Source organism: Taudactylus pleione, unplaced genomic scaffold, assembly GCF_031769625.1.
Source record: "Taudactylus pleione unplaced genomic scaffold, aTauple2 ptg000151l, whole genome shotgun sequence".
NCBI classification, from domain to species: Eukaryota; Metazoa; Chordata; class Amphibia; order Anura; family Myobatrachidae; genus Taudactylus; species Taudactylus pleione.
The window spans coordinates 2895959-2916438 of NW_028284553.1; the positions used below are offsets into that span (position 1 = coordinate 2895959).

General features: G+C 40.6%; 1 protein-coding gene across 1 annotated transcript in view; it reads left to right on the top strand.

Moving 5' to 3' along the window:
• The first annotated feature begins 5688 nt into the window (after positions 1-5688).
• The window catches only part of LOC148522201 (uncharacterized protein F54H12.2-like), a 29893-nt gene continuing 15101 nt past the window's right edge, over positions 5689-20480 (top strand). Inside the window, exon 1 of the mRNA XM_088474271.1 lies at positions 5689-5830. Within this exon, the coding sequence (XP_088330397.1) occupies positions 5689-5830 (142 nt within the window). The remainder of the gene's footprint in view (positions 5831-20480) is intronic.

Here is a 20480-nt window from a genome sequence, read left to right on the forward strand (position 1 = left end):
GTACCCAGAGACACCTCACAAGATAGTAGATTATCCACTTAATTAACTTGCACATTGTGGTAATTAAGTCATTAAATTAGAATATGGTAGGGCATAACTTTGAATTAAATCCCCAAGTTTCATCTAATTTGAGAAAATGAAATGTTCAGATTTTATTTTTAATCATGTAATCTTTATTGTGAGTTTTCACATTTCAACAGAAAGAAGAAAACAAAAAAAGCAAAAAAACAATTAAATGAACAAATGAATAATAAATGTAGTACAACTGAAAAGGCCATAATAAAAAATGTATATAAACTGTTGCGTATGGATGTAATGAGTGAGGCACAGATATTACTAGGTCCATCTAAACTTCAAAATCTTATAATTTGTTAATTTGAACAGGCATAGCAAAGATTAAAAGCAAAGGTAGTAGAGCAATATGAAACGTAAACATGTGAAAACAAATTATAGACTGACAGGAGGGTCCCTGTTTATTCCAAAACTAGAATTGCACCAACGATCCCAGATTTTAAAGTATTATGGGAGGGCACACCTGTTGATGCACAGGTATCTTTCATGATTAAGAACCTCATTAACCAGAGCTCTCTATTTTAAGAGGTCAGAGTATTCAAAAGCAAACCACATCCTGGCAATTATGATTTAAGCAAGGGCAGTAAGACCAAGTGTATATTTATAAAGAATTTTATTGTATTGCTTTTCCAGCCTAAAGGCTAAATAAGAAAAATATAGGATCTAATGAGGGGAGTATAGGAGCGGTGAAGTTAATATCTGCCCATACACAAGTCCAGAAAACAAAAACACCAGGACAATCTCAAAGTAGATGCCAGAACCTGGAGTGTACGGTCCCACATTAAGACAGCTAGAGTCAGGGCATAGTCCATTTGGATTAAGGATAAAGGAGAATGGTACACCATATTTAGGAAATATTAATTAATCTGATGGTACTGAACACAGGGACTCCCATCCTTAAGTGAATCCAGGATATGTCCCCAGTCCTCATCAGAAAGGGGACCAAGGTCCACTTCCCACCTTCATTTCAAAGGAAGGAGAACATCTGGTAAATAGCAGTCATTAAGGTCAGAATATATACTAGACACTTGTTTCTTGGGGCCAGACAGAGTAGCATAGTCTTCATAAGGGACATGTGGGCATTCCCAAATTGAGCACACATAGCATGATGAAGCTGAAGATATCTATAAAATGCTGTGTGTGGGAGGCTGTATTCTCCTTGAAGTTGTGCAAATGTTTTAAAAGACCATCTACATAAAGTTGTACTACAGAGCAGACACCATATAATAACCAAATATTTCAGTACTTAGCATGTCAACTTCAGGATACTGTAGGCACTGAAATGTACAGTTTTTCTTAAATAGGATTTATTGATAATATTATAAGGTATGTATGGATACATTTCTGTTTAGTCTAATAGTATCCATTTTTTACTAAACCCAAAATGACCCTAAGCTAAATTTGTCATGTTAATCATACTTCTATGAACATGGGCCATGTATTGGATATCCTTTCAACAACTCTATTGACATGTTAATTCAAAACGCTAAATAGAAGGTGCATAAAAAAAATCAAAGATAATCATTAATTTCAGACAATGAAAGTGTTTTTTGTGATATTACAATAACGATTTAATGTAACTGACATACCATTTGTTCTGCTTTCTAAGCAATTGTGCTGAATTCTAAATGAATCACATGCTAGCATAGCATCTGGGGGTGATATAAAATATGACTCCATATTACATGGGGACTGAGCTATATATATATATATATATATTAAAAGGGCATAGTCGTGCCCCTATATTAAGGCTGCATGTAAAAAAACTGCAGTTCTCCTATAGAGAATTCCGTAGGGGAGGGGGCATGGTTTTTAAGGGGCTACACCCCAAAAACTGTTGGAGGTACAAAGCTGAAATTTGGCAGGGGCAGGTAGAACTGTTGCTCAGTGCTGCATGCAAAATTCAGTGCAAAACCATAAAAAATGAGAATTTCTGAGTAATCTAAATTTGCACCTGTCACATTTTTCTGACATTCTCAATTAGGACCACTTTTCTGATGTTCTCTATGGTTTTATTTGGGAAGGTATAACTCAGGGTAGGTGGCAAATTTAGAATTGGGATTTGTTTTATTAGGTAGCTATTGTTCCAGGGTACATGCTTTTGGTTTTCAGGTAAATGAGGAAGTTACAGTTATTAAACTATTACCTGAAGAATGTGCCATTGTAGAGAGGGGACTTTTCAATTTGCTGAGCAGCCTCAGTAAGAGCCTCCAGCAGGTGTACTCAATGTGGCTTCATTTGGGTGTACCAAGAAGGCTGAATTCTGTGGCGGTAGCGGGGGCCAGGACCAGGGGGCTGGAAGCTGGTGTTTGCTGTGGCCGGGATGCGGAGGAGAGGGGATAGGAGTTAGTGGGCATTAGCTGCAGCCAGGAACCAGGGATTGTAGTGGGCATTAGCAGCGGCGGTATAAAAGGCATTAGGACACAAAGGAGGTAGAAGCACACAGATGCAGGCTTTGATCTGAAAGATCCGTGATACCTCTGCATCTGTGTTTAAAAACAAAAAACCCAGAAGCATGGACGGGTCAGTGAGCCCTGTCTGTGCTTCTATGTTTACAAATAAAACCAGTGTAAAAAAAAATGTTGTGGCCCCCTCCCCAGAAAAACAAACAGTCTGGGCTAGGGAGGCCCAGTACTGGTTGTGCTAATACAGGCAACAAATGACATAGGGGTCCCCTCTATGAAGCACAACCTGCAGTGGGCTTTGAGCCAGTCCTGGAACTAGAAACACAGGGGGAAAAATGAATAGGGCCCATTGTATTTCCCAAAACTTGCACTGGACCCTTTCTAGCGGGGGGGTGATGCCACAGCCAGGGGAGCCCTTTCACCAGCCCTCCAGCTGAAGCATCAGCCCTGACCGCTACTCAGCCCAGGCCAGGGATTCTTGGGGAGCTGTAGACCCCCCAATAAAAAGGACCCCGTCTCCAGGGACCCGCGGCCCAGGCTGATGGCCTGGGGCTATCCATGGCACCCCTGAGCAGTGGGTGCAGCATTGATTGTGTAAAGTGTGGTGCAATTGAGAGAATTCAAATATTATTTTTGTTTCTGTGGAACTACAGTACCCAGCAAGCTTCCCTTGCTTGTTGGTACTTGGAGAACCACAAGTATCAGCATGTGGGGCATAACGACCAGTAGTACTACTGCAAAAGACAATATTTATATTGTAATATGCACCACACAACACAATCAACCCAGCACCCACCGCACAGGGGTGATGGGGACAGCCCTGGGCTATCAGCCTGGGCTGCCCTGGGTCCCCAACTCTCCAGGCATCCCCAGCATGGGCTAACTAGCAGTCAGGGGTGATGCTTCAGCTGGGGGACTCCAATGGCTGTGACATCACACCCCTACTAGAATGGGTCCAGTGCTGGTTCTGGGAAATACAGGGCGGCCCTATGCATTTTTCACCCTGTATTTCCAGAGCCAGCTCAGAGCCCAGTGCTGGTTGTGCTAAAAACGGGGGACCCCTATGTCATTTGTCCCCCGTATATTGGCAACCATGACTGGTTCTGAAAAGCATGGTGCTGGTTGTGCTTCTTATGGTTGTGGTTTGTTTGTCCCCTGTACTCAAAGCCTGGAGCTGGTTGTCATTTTGGGTATAATGCCACACCATTTTTTTTTTAAACAGGGTTTTTAATCACAGAAGCATAGATGGGTCTCACTGATCTCATCCATGCTTCTGTGTTTATTTATACACAGATGCAGGTATCATGGATCTTTCAGATCCAAGCCTGCATCTGTCTGCTGCTACCTCCCCTGGTTTCTTCTGCCTGCACAACTGCCACCACTAACGCCCCCAGGACCCGGCCAGAGCTAAAGCCTGCTGCCCCCCTGGGTTTCTGTAGTAACTTACGGCTGCTTGCTTTCCCCGAGCCCATCCACCGATACCACCCACACTGAACTGTCATCTTGGTGCACCTAAGTAAAGCCACAGTAAGTACCTGATAGACGCTCTTACTGAAGCTGCACATCAAGTTGAAACTTCCTATCTCTATAATGGTGGATTTGTGAGGTAATAGTTTAAAAACTGTAACTTTCTCAATTACCTAAACCCTAAAAGCACCTACCGTTGAACAATAGTTACCTAATAAAACAAACCCCAAGTCTAAATTTGCCCCCTATCCTGAGTTACGCCTTCCCAAAAATCCACCATAGAGAATAGCAGAAAAGTGGTCCTAATTGAGAATGTCAGGAAAACTGTCAGTTGGAAATTTAGATTACTCCTAAGTCCTCATTTTTAAATTTATGCCCTGAAATTTGGCAAGCAGCACTGAGCGACAATTCTACTAGCCAATGCCAAATGTCAGCTCTATACCTTCAACAGCTTTTGAGGTGTAGCCCCTTAAATACCATACCCCCTCTCTCTGGATTCCTTCATGGGAGAATTCCGGTATTTTTAGGGGACCCCTACGTTGTTTGTCCCCTGTATTTTGGTAACCACGACTGGCTCTGATTAGCCTGGTGTGCTTTATATAGGGAACCCCTGCGTCGTTTTTCCCCTGTGTGTAGCACAAACACCACTGGGGCTCTAAAGCTTGATGCTGGCTGTGCTGTGGGGGCATGTCATTTTTATTTTATTTTACACATTCATTTTTTAAAACAATGCATGTATGAAGCTCACTGATACGTCCATGCATCTGTGTCTTAGTGATTTGATTTTCTTAGGTGCATGCCCAGCACCAGTGAGTCCCTCTGTCGCCTGCTGAAGCTTCTGTGCATGGCCCTGTTTCTTGCCACTGCTCCATACCCCCACTGCTGCTACTGCCCCACACACATGAAGCCTGTCCCCATAGCCGTGTCTCCCTCTGCACCCTTAAATCACCTCCTGTGTGCTGTCTGCTCCTCCACCTGTGTTAGTGTACCTATTTGTTGTCTTTCTGCCCTGCAGGTGGCCCGGTTTGCTCGTCAAAACCCTGATAGTTAATACATTTTAAAGCTATGAAATGCCATGGACAAAAAACCTTACAGTTTCACATGTCCCATTAAGGCTGCTTAGGCATGATCTGAAAAATTCATAAAACCTATTGAATTTCAGACACTCAAACTCCAAAAAGTAATGAAATTATGATCATTAAGGCCAACGCCTTAATGGACATTTTCCTTGCGTAATACAGATATGGTATGCCATGACACCATGTGGTTAACTGCAGATTCAGCATTCTAACAGTGAGATTGCTGTCACTCACAAAATGGTGGAGCTGCTAATTCACAGAATTGTGTGCTCATTCGAATACACACATGCAGTCTATGCAACTGAGGTCTTAGAAGACCATAGAGCTGCACAGATGGGATAAGAATATGGTGGATGGGGGGAGAAGGCAGAGTGGTGTGGATGGGGCAAACAGGAAGGCATGCAGAGGGAAAGATTAAGCAGTACAGATAGAGGTGAGCCAAAGTGATGCCGATGGCATGAAAACAGTAGTGCACATGGTAGGAGACAGAGTGGCATGGATGCGGGAAGATAGAGCAGTGCTGATGGGTAAATAAAGATTGGTGTGAATGAGGAATACAGACTAGCACAATGGTAGAACACACAACAACAGGGATTGGGGAAAACAGTGGTGTGGGGGGGAGGGGAAAGACAGAGTGGCACTGTTGGGGGGATAGATTGGTAAAGATGGAGGAAGAAAGAGTGGCAGAGATGAGGGGAAGAAAGAGTGACATGGCTGGAGACAAGGCAGTGGTGCAAATGGAAGGAAACAGCGGCACGGATGCAGGAATACAGGGTGGTGCATATGGGGAAAGACATATTGGTGTGGGTGAGGGAGTAAACAACTAGCACAGTAGGGAGAACACACAGCTGTAGGGATTGGGGAAGTTATAGCAGAATGGACACAAAGTTAGTGTACATGCATAGAGAGAGTATTATAGTTTTAGCAATTAGGAAGCTGAATGTGTATAATAAATAGAGATTTGTGCCAACCCTCATGTTTTGGTTTTGGATCTCCCCTGGTTTTGGATCTGGATTGGTTTTGCCAAAACATCACCTCCGTGTTTTGTTTTTATGTTTTGGTTTTGGATCTGGATTTTTTCTTAAAAAATTAAAAAAACAGCTAAAAATCACATAAAATGGGGCTTTTTTTGTTCCAACAGTATTAATGACCTCAACAACATGTATTTCCACTCATTTCCAGTCAATTTTCACCACCTCACAGCTCACAAGGGGAACAGGAAGCATGCTTTCCAAAAATAAATAAAAAACTTACTTAAATAACGCTTAGCAAATCTTCTAAAGGCATTTCCCAACCTGTAGAGTGACATAAAAAAACCATAGTTAGTTAGTGGCCTTCAACCTGCCATTGTTCTCACTGTCCACTTAACCATATGAGATATATTATGAACAAGCGGAAAAGAGCAGCAAATGCAAAATTTAAGACCTAAGGTTCAAGTATTACATTGTGTCTTTCTTGAGTGCCATGCCTGCTTGGTGGGAGTTGATTTTTTTCATCCCAGAAGGGGACCAGGAAGCGTGCTTTCCAAAAATAAATAGACACTTGACTTAAATAATCCTTTGCAAACCTTCTGTTCGGTAATGGAATTTTCCGATCTGTACAGGGACATTAAAAAAACAGTTAGATAGTGGCCTTCAAATTGCCATTGTTCCCACTGTCCACTTCTTCTTAGATATGTGAATGTTAGAATGTGGAAGGCCAAAAATTGGGTGGACCACACATGGCTGATTGATCAACCATGGCGACTGAATTAGTGTCATAAGGAAGAGGAGGCTTTTAACTGGGTGTCATGTTATGAGTTGGCCATATGGGGTATATTGCTGTTAAGGTATCAGGCTGGTTACTTATCATCAGTGGACACATTATTTATATTATAGTTGTTGTTATTTTGGGTTGCCATCTCCTGAAGGGTGTTTACCAACAAACAGAGACTACCTACCTATCATCTCAGGCATAGACATTTCCTGAGGAACAGAGCTTTTTTCTCTGGAGGGAAGCCAAATAGGTGGGAGCCTCTGTACTTCCAACATCTGAAGCTCTTATCTCTCCACATCATCTATGATACAAGAAAAAAAATGTCATTGGGGACATCTAGCTCTTCTTTCTGTACCATGCTTACCGTATTTGGACAAGAAGTCCAGCATGGTTTGTTTGAAAGAAGAAGGCCTAGCAACAGATGGGGATGGTCATTATCAAGACCTGGTCCCCCCAGTGGGTGTAGTCTGGGAGGTATTGGTTGTCATGCAGGCAGTGGAATAACAAAGGCCTCCATGTTGTCTGTGCTTACTATTCTGTATTTCAGTTTGCGATTCAGGTAGGAATAAAGTGGGCTACAGAACATAGTGACAGAATCACTGCATGTCTTAGTGCATTCAGGCCAAATATGATCCATGAATTCCCAGACAGATTCCAGACAGATAAATCCTTTGCTTGTAATAATCTTTGGTAATTCCTGGAAAAGGTGGATGTTATAGCCAGACACTTTGAAGGCTGTAACTTTGAACTACTTTATAGAAAACATGTGAATAAAACCTTTCCACACTGCAGAACATGATGGAGAAATCCCTTGAAGTTCAGCACCTAGAGCATCTTTTTTTCCATGTTCTCTGAGGCCTCTAACGACTGTGAAGAAAGATTCTCCACACTGTAATTTTTCCATTGTGACTTTTAATGGTGATTTCAATGTTGTCCACTGGCTGAGATTCATCTCATCTGAGGGTTGGGTTTTCCCCATGCAAATGAGACAATTCACATCCAGAACGTGACTCTTATGTTTAGCCGTGGTGTCAGTCTCTCTTTTGGCAGAATTAGACTTCAGTTTTTTTTTACAAATATAGGCTTTAGTATTTTAGAGCATATAACTTTATAAGCTGCTAGGATAACATTTCTGCTATGGTTAATATTAAAAAAAAAACTTTTTATAACCCAATAACTTAAAAAAAATTTTCATTGCAATATTCATGCAGCCCCTTGACAGACAACAGCACAGCACCCCTGTGCAGCTATGCCGATGACAGGTGTGGCTGACACGCACAAACAAACAAACAAAAATATTTATTTTGGGCAGCAGCCCCTCGACAGATAGGAGCACAGCATCCCAGTGCAGCTACACTGATGACAGTGACAGCCAGGTGTAAAATTGATAATAAATTAATTAAAAAACAATTAATTGGGTGCAGCCCCTGGCTGTTAAATTGATCATAAATTAATTTAAAAACAATTCATTGGTTCCTAATCCAACAATAATATTAATTTAAAATGTCAGGCAGCAATGTCCCAATCAGCACATAATGGAAAGGAAAAAGGTGCAATATGGAATAGTCCTTGGGCCCTCCCACCCACCCCTATTTTGTAAACAAAACTGGACAGTTTAACAAACCAATAATTTCAGTGACAAGCACTGCCAATTGTGGCTGAAATTATTGTTTTGTTTGGACCCCCCATAAAACAAGCTGATCTCATACACAAACTGGCTTTACATTACAAGTTGTCCTTCTCCTCATCCTTGTCATCCCCATCAGTGTGTACATCCTGTCCTTCACACAATATTAATTTGTCCCCGCTGGAATCCACCATAGTCGCCTCTGTAATTTTTTTATGTAATTTTTGGTAGAGGTCTTCCTCATGGCATTTGTAATTCATATTAATGAACATCTTCTTTTCCACATTTTGAGGAAGTAACCTACTAGCCCGATAACTAACAAGGTTGCTAGCTGCACTGAAAACTTATTCAGAGTACACACTGGAGGGTGGGCAACCTAAGTAATACAAAGCCAGTTTGTGTATGGGACTCCAAATTGCCTCTTTTTCCTGTCAGTACTGAAAGGGACTGTATGACATATCTATTAGTATGTTATCTCTGAAATAGTCCTCCACCATTCTGTGAATGGAGACCGTATCACACATAGTCATGGTAGAAGACATGTGACTAGTAGGCAGTTCTCTCAGGCCCGACCAGATATCATTTTTGGTGACTGATCTGCATGACCAGCAGGCATTATATAAGGAAAATTTAGTTTTTTCCTGGCAGCTGTTGAAACTGAAGGAGGAGATTAAGGCGTTTCACATGCGGCTGCAGCTGACAATTTTTTTACCAGCTCTTTACATGGTTTTAGATTTTCGTCTGTTGAAAAAAAACTCAAAAGGTAGGACTTAAACCTAGGATCCAGAATGGTGGCCAAAATATATTTTTCAGATTTCAATAGATTGACGACTCTTGGATCCAGGTGAAGTGAATCAAGGGCTTGCTCCACCAGTCCGACATACTTTGCGCAATCACTCCATTTCAGCTTCTCCTTCAGTTTCTCCAGCTGTTTTTGAAAAAATCTGATGAGGGGAATGACCTGACTCAAGCTGGCAGTGTTTGAACTAACTTCACATGTGGCAATTTCAAAGGGTTTGAGAACCTTGCACAACACGGAAATTATTATCCATAGCACTTGAGAAAGGTGCATTCCCCCTCTACGGCCTATGTCATAGTCTGTTGTATAGGCCTGGATGGCCTTTTGCTGTTCCTCCATCCGATGAAGCATATAGAGGATAGAATTCCACTGAGTTACTACCTCTTGCTTCAGCTGATGGAAGGGCAAATTTAACTGTACCTGCTGGTCATGCAATCTTCGACAAGCGGTCTCTGAATGTCTAAAATGTCCAGATATTTTGCGTGCCACCGAGAGCATCTCCAACATGACCGTGTCAGTTTTTAAAAAATGTTGCACCACCAAATTAATTATGTGAGCAAAACATGGGACATGTTGTAATTTGCCCAGATGTAATGCTCTCACAATATTAGTGGCATTGTCCGAAATCACAAATCCTGAGGAGAGTCCAAGTGGGGTAAGCTATTTAGCAATGATTTCCCTGAGGTTTTCTAAGAGGTTCTCAGTGGTATGCCTCTTAGTGAAACCAGTTATACAAAGAGTAGCCTGCCTCTGTATCAGCTGTCTTTTGGTAGATGTTGCTGCTGCTGTTGTACACAATACACCTACCCAGTGGGCTGTCACAGTCATGTGACACTTGTCCACATATTAGTGGTCAAGTGGACAGTGGGTACAACAACATTTCTGAGGACATTAATAAGGTTTTTTAATGTCGTTGTACAGATTTGGAATTGTTCTTCTAGCAAAGTAGAATCTAGAAGGGATCTGGTAGTGAGGACACAGGACCTGAATTAACTGTTGAAAACCCACTGCAGTAATGGCAGATACTGGACACACATCTAATACCAGCATAGCTGGTATGGTGTGAGTAATCCAATGTGTAACTATGTGTGATTGCTGTCATACTTGTTTGCCCTTGCAAATTATTGTTTAACAGTTATTAGTTTTTTGGAGGATACTATACAAGTAGTCTTCCTCCTGGTCCCCTTCTGGGATGAAGATCAACTGACAGCAACAGCAACAGGCTTAGACATCAAGGATCTTTCTGAGGAATCAAGGATAGGAGAGGAGTCAATCATGCTTCAAATACCAACATTGGATGCAGCAGGATTACTTGTGATGACGAATGAGGATGTTGATGATGCAGGTGTTGGTGTTGGAGATCGAAGGTGCTTGGATCTCACAGAGATGGAGCAGGTAGGTGACACTGGACTTGTTAAATTTTGAGTTTTGGAACTTGGCAACATACACTTTGATATTTGATGAATGCGCACCAAGTGACGTAACAAGGAGGAGGTTCCTCGGTGGTTTAGGTCCTTCCCTCTACTCACTCTTCCATGGCAATGGGCACATATGGCTTGACAACTGTTGTCCGGATCGGGATGAAAATAATTCCACACGTGAGAAGTAGATATTTTTGTCTTTTTTCCCGGCATAACAACAATGGGTTTTGGCTTTTTCAAACCATGGGCAACAGCTGTTGTCTTACTTACACACAAAGGACATCCTCATCATCCTTTGCGCCTTCATCCACCAAAATATCTTCCTCCTCCATGTGCAATTCCACAGAAGCATCCTCAATGTCTACATGTGCAAGATGTTGACTGCCCTTCCCCACATTTACAGAGGGCACACAAATTTTGGAACTTGGAGGATCCTCCAGTACACTAGTATTTAGGTCGGGCTCACACATGGCAACCACGGACATACTTGCACTCTCCTTGGGGATTTGTGATTTCGATTTCTCAGGGCACAAAGTTGTTTTTTCCGGAGCTGACTTAACAACTATCACATTTTTAATTGGACCACCACCACTACTACTACAATCAGAAGGGTTATCAGCATTCTTCATAAAGAAAGGCCAAGGCCTTATTCTTTCCTTTCCACTTTGTGTTGTGAATGGCATATTGCCAATTTTTTGTTTATCTAAAGGCAAATATCCTTTCAATTTTTTTTCTTAATTTCAATAAAACTTGCTTTACCATATCGATGGCACGACTTAAGCCCTGGGGCATGGGCCTTCCTAGAGGTCGAGGAAGTTGACGGCCTTGCACTACTGGCAGCAGCTATAACATGTGGTTCTTGGCCTTGCTCTCCTGTCATATCACAGCCCTCCATATTTTTTCTGCAGTCTAGAAGCAGTGTCACAATCACCAATAGTGTAGCCAAGGTGCGGTTTCAAAATTCACACACGTGCAGTCATGTGCACACACAAAAATATTAGAAAAAAAGACAAATTATGCTTTTTTTGTGAACTCCAGTAGAACTTGGCCCTAGAGTTTTTTTGGAGCAAAACTGTAGGTGGTCAGCAAAAGTTTGCAACTTGCGTTGCTGGCTGGCTCTTGTGCTCTACTGCGGTTAAGCCTAACACCCACACACACACAGAAGAAAAATATATATAAGACACTTTAATTGTTTTTTTTATTGAGCCGGACTGGAGTCGCTGGATCTTGTGCCCTACTGTGGTATAGCCTAACACCCACACACACACAGAAGAAAAATATAACTATATAAGACACTTGTATTGTTTTTTTTTTATTGAACATGACTGGAGTCACTGGATCTTGTGAGCTACTGTGGTTAATCCTAACAACCACACACACACAGAAGAAAAAAATATAAGACACTTGTATTGTTTTTTTTTTATTGAGCATGACTGGAGTCGCTGGAGCTTGTGCGCTACTGTGGTTAAGGCTATGACCCACGCACACAAAAAAAAAATATAAGACACTTATATTGTTTTTTTTTGATTGAGCACGACTGGAGTCGCTGGATCTTGTGCGCTACTGTGGTTCAGCCTAACACACATGCACACACAGAAGAAAAAATATATAATTATTTAAAACACTTGTATTGTTTTTTTTTTGATTGAGCACAACTGTAGTCGGGCAGCACTGTTTGGCTCTTGTGCGCTACCACAGTTAAGCCTAACACCCACGAGCACACACAGAATAATATAATATGGACAATTTGATTATTTTTTTACTTTTTTTTTATTGGAGTCCAGAACTTGGGCCAAGAGATGAACACAGCACAAGCCCAGGACACAGCAGACAGCCCTGATGTATCAACAGACAGCACAGTGACAGTGACAGCACTGTGACCAAAATAGAACAGCAGACAGCACAGTGATAGTGACAGCACTGTGACCAGAATAGAACAGCAGACAGCACAGTGATAGTGACAGCACAGTGACCAGAGACCGGAATGGATCAGGACTCAGGAGACAGCACAGTGACGATGACAGCACTGTGACCAGAGACCAGATTGGATCAGCACCAGCCCAGGATACAGCAGATAGCACAAGCACCTCTCCCATCCCTACACTACCCACCCTCTCTGTTCAGTCTCCACAGCCGGAGTGAAATGGCATCTGTTGCATGGTCCCTATATACTACATTGATCATAGAGATGAAAGCTCGCAAACTGCAAGATTTCTGTCTGTATGGTTTTGCCTCAGTTTCGAGAACCGAGTAAGGTGGGAACCTCCGAGCTTGCTTGGATCCGATTCGGATATGCTAAATTCTCTAGGTTCTCTAGGAACCGAACCCGCTCATCTCTAATAATAAATGATATAGATGTATTGAGTTAGAAGGATGTTGGAACCCAGTTGGAATTTTGTGGTGACTGTTAAATTTGGAAATAAAACTTTTAATACATTCGTGCCTATAAATCTCTAAGATTCACCAGCCTAGAACCTCTAAGACAAAACCTGCCTATAAACCTCTAAGATTCACCTGCCTAGAACCTCCAAGACAAAACCTGCCTATAAACCTCTAAACACAACGCTAATTGCGTACGCGGCATGACCGCAAATAAAGACAGGAGTGGAATCTGTGGTTCCAACGCACAAGTATTATTCAGGTAAAAGTGCAGTCAGTTACACGCAATCTATACATACATAATTTAGGCATAAAAGGAAATGATACAGACCAAGTACGGTTATACATACGCTGCGCCTCTGGACCCAGAGATAGACTTCTGACTAGATATCCTCAGTTCACCCAAAATTCAGCATGAACTGGCAAACCAGTGTTTGGACACGTGTATTTATTCCCCCCCAGACTGAAACAGGACAAAGGGAGAACTTCCTGCTGATCTCATTGGTTCCCAGAGGAGAAGCATATGTAACGACACATTTAACAGGTTTGTTTCAAATAGACTTTCCCTGCCTCTAACAGCCGGAGTCTTTCTGGTAACGCCTCCTTTAGCATCCTAACAGTTGAATCTAAAATATACATTTTGGTTGCTTGTAGGTTCTGCGGTCCATAACTCGAGAATGCATAATGCGATCTCCTCACCGATAGCACCGGAAAACTGTGGAAAGAGTATGCATCAGACCAACTCCAAGAATGACATGTTTATCTTGTATAATTCCTTAGTTAACAAATATCTTTATTTCTTAGCATTTAAACTAACTGAACCTTCTTGAATCATACATTTTGATGCTTATGGAACCTTATATGCGAATATGTAGAGTGTGGGTATTCGGGGTTTGGTATAAGGATGCTAGTTATTAATGGGTGAGATTTAAGTGCATAATCTCTCATACATGAAGTGAACATCCAGCAGTGTGGATGGCTGAGGGTTGTAATTCTACATGCCCTCTGTCAGCAGGCCCCCACCTGCTGTGTTCAAAGGAAAACTAAACCTCTTTTGTTCTCACAGACTCTTGTGTGAAATGCAAATGTATTATCACCTCAAACTGTGGGATTTGGAGCCATCTTGTCTAGAATTCAGGCAAATCCATTTGTGTAGATATTATATTACAATTGCCACAACTATACTTTATCTGCATCCAGGGATTCCCAATTTGTATGTAAAAATACCCATTGTCTCTTCTTATTTACTTCTACTCAGACAGCTGGTTTTTCCCGTTGCCCTTGGTAGGTAAACAAAAAACATTGCCATCTGTTCTTAGCTCCTGGGTTATAACTTGAATTAATGCTGACCACAAAAATGGTGTCTTGCGATCTCATTTCCAAAATGGAGTCTTGCGGCCATTCGCAAGATGGCGTCGCTGCGATTAAATTTTAAACTGAACTTGTCTCACTCAATTATTCAACTTCGACATGACTGAATGGGAATATTGTGGGCACTGAATAAAATGTGTGTGCCACATACTGTAACTGCTCAGACCTCAGTTGCATAGACTGTATGTTTGTATTCCAATGAGCACACAATTCTGTGAATTAGCAGCTCCACAATTTTGTGAGTGACAGCAATCTCACTCTGTGAGAGTACTGAATCTGCAGTTAAACGCATGGTGTCATGGCATACCATATCTGTATTATGCAAGGAACGCGTCCATTAAGGCGTCAGCCTTAATGATCGTAATTTCATTGCTTTTGGACTTTGAGTGGCAGAAATTCAATAGGTTTGTATATTTTTCAGATCATGTCTAAGCAGCCTTAATGGGACATGTGTAACCGTAATGTTTTTTTGTCTATGGAATATATTTGGAGGGGTTATTCCTAGTTAGAAGATAGCTAAAAAAATACATGATTTTTCCCATCTTATATAGATGAACCATACAGTATTTCTTTATTAATGGTGTAATACAGTGACACAGTGGGTTTGTTGTACTGTGGAGCAATAGTGAATGGTTGAGCTGACATGGTGCATGGTTGCTCTTGATCATGCTACATTATTTCTAAAATAATGCTATTAATTATTCTATGGTCTAAAAGCGATTGTTGAAATTACTTTAATGGGATTATATAACTTTTTCTGGCACATGCATTCACATCTGAGTTTCAATGCTACAAATAATCTAGGCAGAGCCATTTTGCAAAAGCAAAAACTAGATGTATGCATGCAGAACAAATCATTTGTGTAACATGTATGTATGGCAGATCTGCACTTTTGCAATTTCATAAATTATCTATTTTATCTTGATATTTTGTTTTAAAGAGTTTATCTTTAAAATGTTTTAAACAGTACAATGTATTGCTATAATAATTATACATGTGGATGCCTGAGTGAGCCACCATACATTTTCTTATTTGGATATGGGTATCAACTATAAATGTTAATGTTTTAAAATATATAATGAATGTTGCATTCTAAGGTATTGTTAATCAGGACTTGTCACAGAATATACATAATGTTTAAATCTCATTTTAGAAAGATATTGCAACACCTGTTTGTTCTCCAGTCGTGAAGGAAGTGGTAAAAATAATAAAAACTTTTTCTGTACGTTATATTTACTATTATTTAATTGTTGCTTTTAATATTGCAAAAACAGTGAGACAATGTTAAATACTGGAAATTAAAGCTATTGCTGCAAAATGTCACTCTTGATGAGGTTATATAAGACCTGTATCATTCCTAATATTATTGTGATACATAAAAAAACATCTGTTTAGAGCTTGAACAAAGGTTGCTAAAAAAGTGGTAAAAATAATAAAAATTATTTCTGTAAGTTATAGTTACTATTTTTTAATTGTTGTTTTTGATATTGCAAAAACACAGTTAAGGGGCCTATCCATTTAATTACATGAAAGTCTGAACGTCCAGCATAAGCTGCACTTCTACAAGGGGGTGTGCAAGGGCGGGGGCCTGCATTAGGGGCACTTCTACAAGGGGGCCTGCAAGGGGGGGGCCTGCATAAGAGGCACTTCTACAAGGGGGCCTGCAATGGGGTGGCCTGCTTAAGGGGCACTTCTAAAAGGGGGGGGCTACATAAGGGGCACTGATGTCAATGTTAATTAATATAAGACCTACCCCGAAAATAAACCCTGTGGTGTTTTTTTTAACAAAAAAAAAATAAGACAGTGTCTTATTATCGGGGAAACACGGTATTTCTATTGTGGTCATGGTTTGTGCTGGGGGAGGATGGTTTCTGGGCAGATTGAACCCCCCCCTCTGTTTGCCTATGACTGGAAATTAAAGCTATTGCTGCAAAATGTCACTCTTGATGATGTTATATAAGACCTGTATCATTCCTAATATTATTGTGACACATAAAAAACATCCATTTAGAGACTGTACAAAAGTTGCTTAAGAACAATTGCAAGTTATTATATTTCAAAATACCTTCCTGTGGGAGAATACTGATCACTGACAGCTCCATTCAGCTGTGCAATTGATTTCCAAGTTTGCTCTCAATTCCATATTACCTCTCAGTAAAACCCTTGATTTAGCTTTCCTTATACCAGAGAATAGCTGTAGACATCACTACATAGAATATCACCTTAAGATCTGATCCAGCTCTATCTGTAACTACACAAAAAAATATAAACGTTTTCTTTAGATAGGACAAATACTATATCCACATATCTAACCTGGTTATTGCCACTTTACATTCACGGCTAACTTGTCCAAATCTCTACAGTTCCAGAACCCCGCACAACCTATTACATTTGGCCCTTAGACTTTATAAGGAATCTTGCTTTATATTTGATTTCTTTCCTTTTGCTTATGTTCTAGGAAAAGTTACAGATTGTTGATTTGGTTCTGAAAATGTTTTGTGAACAGGTAAGTCTATAATTACACCGTAACAAAATATTTGTCATTGCGATCGCTATATTACAGAATGTTTCCATTGGTTTAACTCTCTGTCATGTTCCATCTATTAAGGGTTAATCCTATTTCTGATGCTCAAGGGCTGAATGCAACATTTAGTACAGTGTTATCATAATAGTGTTTGGATGCCTAAAGCTGACCATAAACCTACGCGATTTGGGGACAATTACCCGATTTTCGATGTGACGTACAATGAAAATTGTGGAAATCGTGTGGTTTTTTTAGGTAGGATACGATACGATGTGTGCTCCCGCAGCTATAAAAACATATTGTGTGATCATATGTGCTGTCCATCTAATCTATCATGTTCGTATGCTGATTGTGCCATTTATATCAGCATGCAATGCATCATGCGTCAGAACGTACGAGCGGTGTCATTTGACAATTTCCTGCCAAGTCCAGTGCAAACAGCGAGTGGAGGAGAGCTATTTATACCCCCCAGTCAATCCCAGCAACCCCCTAGTGAAGCACAGCCCTCTATTTAAGTTTAGGCGCATGATTGCATGTTTAAGTGCGGCACATGATCAATCGCATCACGGTCCGAGGTATAGTGACACGTGATCATACGACAGATCGTGTGTAAATCGTGTGTGAAATTAGCATGAAAATATACGGCAGGGAATGCCAGGGAACTCCGGGGAGTTGAAGGGAAAACGGCACGGTGAGTCGCATCGGCACTAATCGTGTAGGTGTATAGCCAGCATTAGCCCTCCAATAAGTATTGTCAAAACATTGCATTAGATGATGTATTTAATAAAATGTATTCACTGCATTTGGCCTATAGGAGGGACTCATTACAGGTATTTATGTATGTAGGAACTGTGGGAGACTTGGACATAAAATAATGATTTTATATATTCATCTTCAGTATTCCAGTACATGAAAACTAGATAAATGCACATGGTATATATGACATAAAAAAACAATAAAAATGGCATGTGTTCAATTTCTTCAGTTGTTTTATACAGTACATCCAGAATACAAGATAATTTGTATTTACTTCCAGCACGTAGAACATCAGTGTAACTGTGCAGTCTTCTATATATACATACAGTAGGTTTTAAAATAACATTTCCCTTTAAATAAAAGAGCAAACAGCATAGGTAGAGTGAGATGTACGAATGATAATATAGTAGTTGCTTGGAATCAATTGAGATGCAGAAACTTTAAAATTCAATGTCTTAAGAGACTAATTGAAGAAGAGGGTACAGGAAAGAAAGAAAGTAAGTTACTCCCAGGTGTAAACCAACATGAGAGGAGACATTAAGTAGAATATATACAGTACCTATAGGAGAACCAGGAGTGAATAAACCTAAGAAAAGTATGTGTGCTATAAATACACATTACTATTGAAGAGTTTCTATCTGTGCTACATTCCCAGGTTATATAATATTTTGGTTTGCCCATAGACCAAAGCTGCCATCTCATCCCATCTACAAAATAAATAAATAACTGTATTCTACTAGAAATAAAAAAAATGCATTTGTTACCATCCTGCTATTAAACTACATTATAAAAAAAAATAAGAAAGGAAACAAAAGACATTGAATATTCTGTCTGTGGACTTACTTCTCAGCTTTGTATCTTCTCCCATATGTCATTATTATGTTCTGACCTGGCTACAGAACTGGATTAAAGCTTTGGATACCTGTGGCAATGAATGAATAACCCCAAGATGAGGGTCGGACTGGCCCACAGGGGAAATCCCTGATGGGCCCCAGTGCCTGGCGGCCCTCCCCCTTTTCTAGTAATAAGGTTCCACACTGTGCACTTGAATTATATATTATACAGTGCATCCGGAAAGTATTTACATCACTTCACTTTTTCCACATTTTGTTATGTTACAGCATTATTCCAAAATGGAATTAATTCATTTTTGTCTTCCAATTTCTACACACAATACCCCAGGTAATGACAAAGTGTAAAAAGTTTTTTTTGAGATTTTGGCAAATGTAATAAAAAAAAAACTAAGAAATCATATGTACATAAGTATACACAGCCTTTGCCATGATGCTTCAAAATGATCTCAGGTGCATCCTGTTTCCACTGATCATCCTTGAGATGTTCCTACAGATTAATTGGAGTCCACCTGTGGAAAAAAAAAACAGTAGTTTGGACATGTTTTTGAAAGGCATAAACCTCTCTATATAAGGTCCCACACTTGACAGTGCATATCAGAGCACAAACCAAGCGTGAAGTCCAAGGAATTGTCTGTGGACCTCCGAGACAGAAAAGGGGGAGTAGGATAACTGTGCCCTGAGAATGGGTATGGTATTAGCGAGCTGCAGTAAATTATAACAGCTGACTCTGTAGATATGGGAATAGATAATTTGAATTATATACTGCGCTCAGCTATACCTCGTGCAAAACTAAAGAACTGGTCCAATGTGGGCTAATTACATTTATTATGAGGGTAAATATGTTAAGAAAAAATGTCTTAATGGTAAAAGACATACACAAACTAGATATAAATCACTACATATAACAAGCAAATAAGATTAGGTAGGGTATGGTAATGAGCCGAAATACCATATGATACGAATATATGGAGGAGATCAATATCAAACTGCTGAACGTACAAATGATTGCATATATCAAGATATGGTAATGGTGACTATGATTGAGTATCAGAAATCAAATTGAGTCACTTCCAGAGGAATAATGATGCTTGCAAAACGGAAATGTAGACAAAAAGTCTTGTGAATGGGGTTGTAAATGGTACCAGCGGCGTCCCGCTGATACCTGACAGTACTATAATGTAGCGCTGGTGGTGAGATGCCCGGGTTGTACTTCTTGAGGAAGGGAGTACAGACTAGTTGGCAAGTAGGGGTTAACTCCAACGGGCTACTAACACCTCTGGTGCAGGTACTGGCAGTACGCCTGATCCCAAACGCATGCCAGAAATGCAATCCGGAGCAGCTGTTGCCGTTGGTGTGAGGGGAAGTTATGGTCGGGCTCACTGAAGCCAATAACCATACACCTCTACCACACCAGAGACTTACCTTCCTTAACCTCGCCGCTGTCTGCTCCTTCCTCCTGCCAGCTGTGCTGGCTTGTGATGCGTGTCTTCCCTTCTTCCTGTCTGGTTCTCCTGGTCTAGTCACGTGTCTGCCCCTTCTCCTCTGTACGCTACTCCCCTGCCTGCTTCTTCCGGGTATGGTCACGTGAGGGTGATTGAGCCACAGCTCGATCCATTTGTATGGACAGCAGTAATCCTCATAAAGATCTCCAAAATATAAATGTTTGTGATAGTCCTGTGGTGGATTCTTTTGTCTCCAATGCGTTTCAGCCTGTTTGGCCTTTTTTAAGGAGTTGTGTGCCAGTAAAGGAGTACATTTTCTGCAGCATTATATAGGAGGGGTCTTCTACATGGGTTGGTCCTATGTAAATGCAGCATGTCCTGATTGGTCAACAAATTAACTCTAATTCCTCATTAAAACACGGTATTACAGGTGATTGAATGCTGAGCTGCATGTTATAAGTGCATAGCTGGTTATATGCATTGGCATCTTGGTCACACAATTAAATAATATAATTCATTAAATAAATAA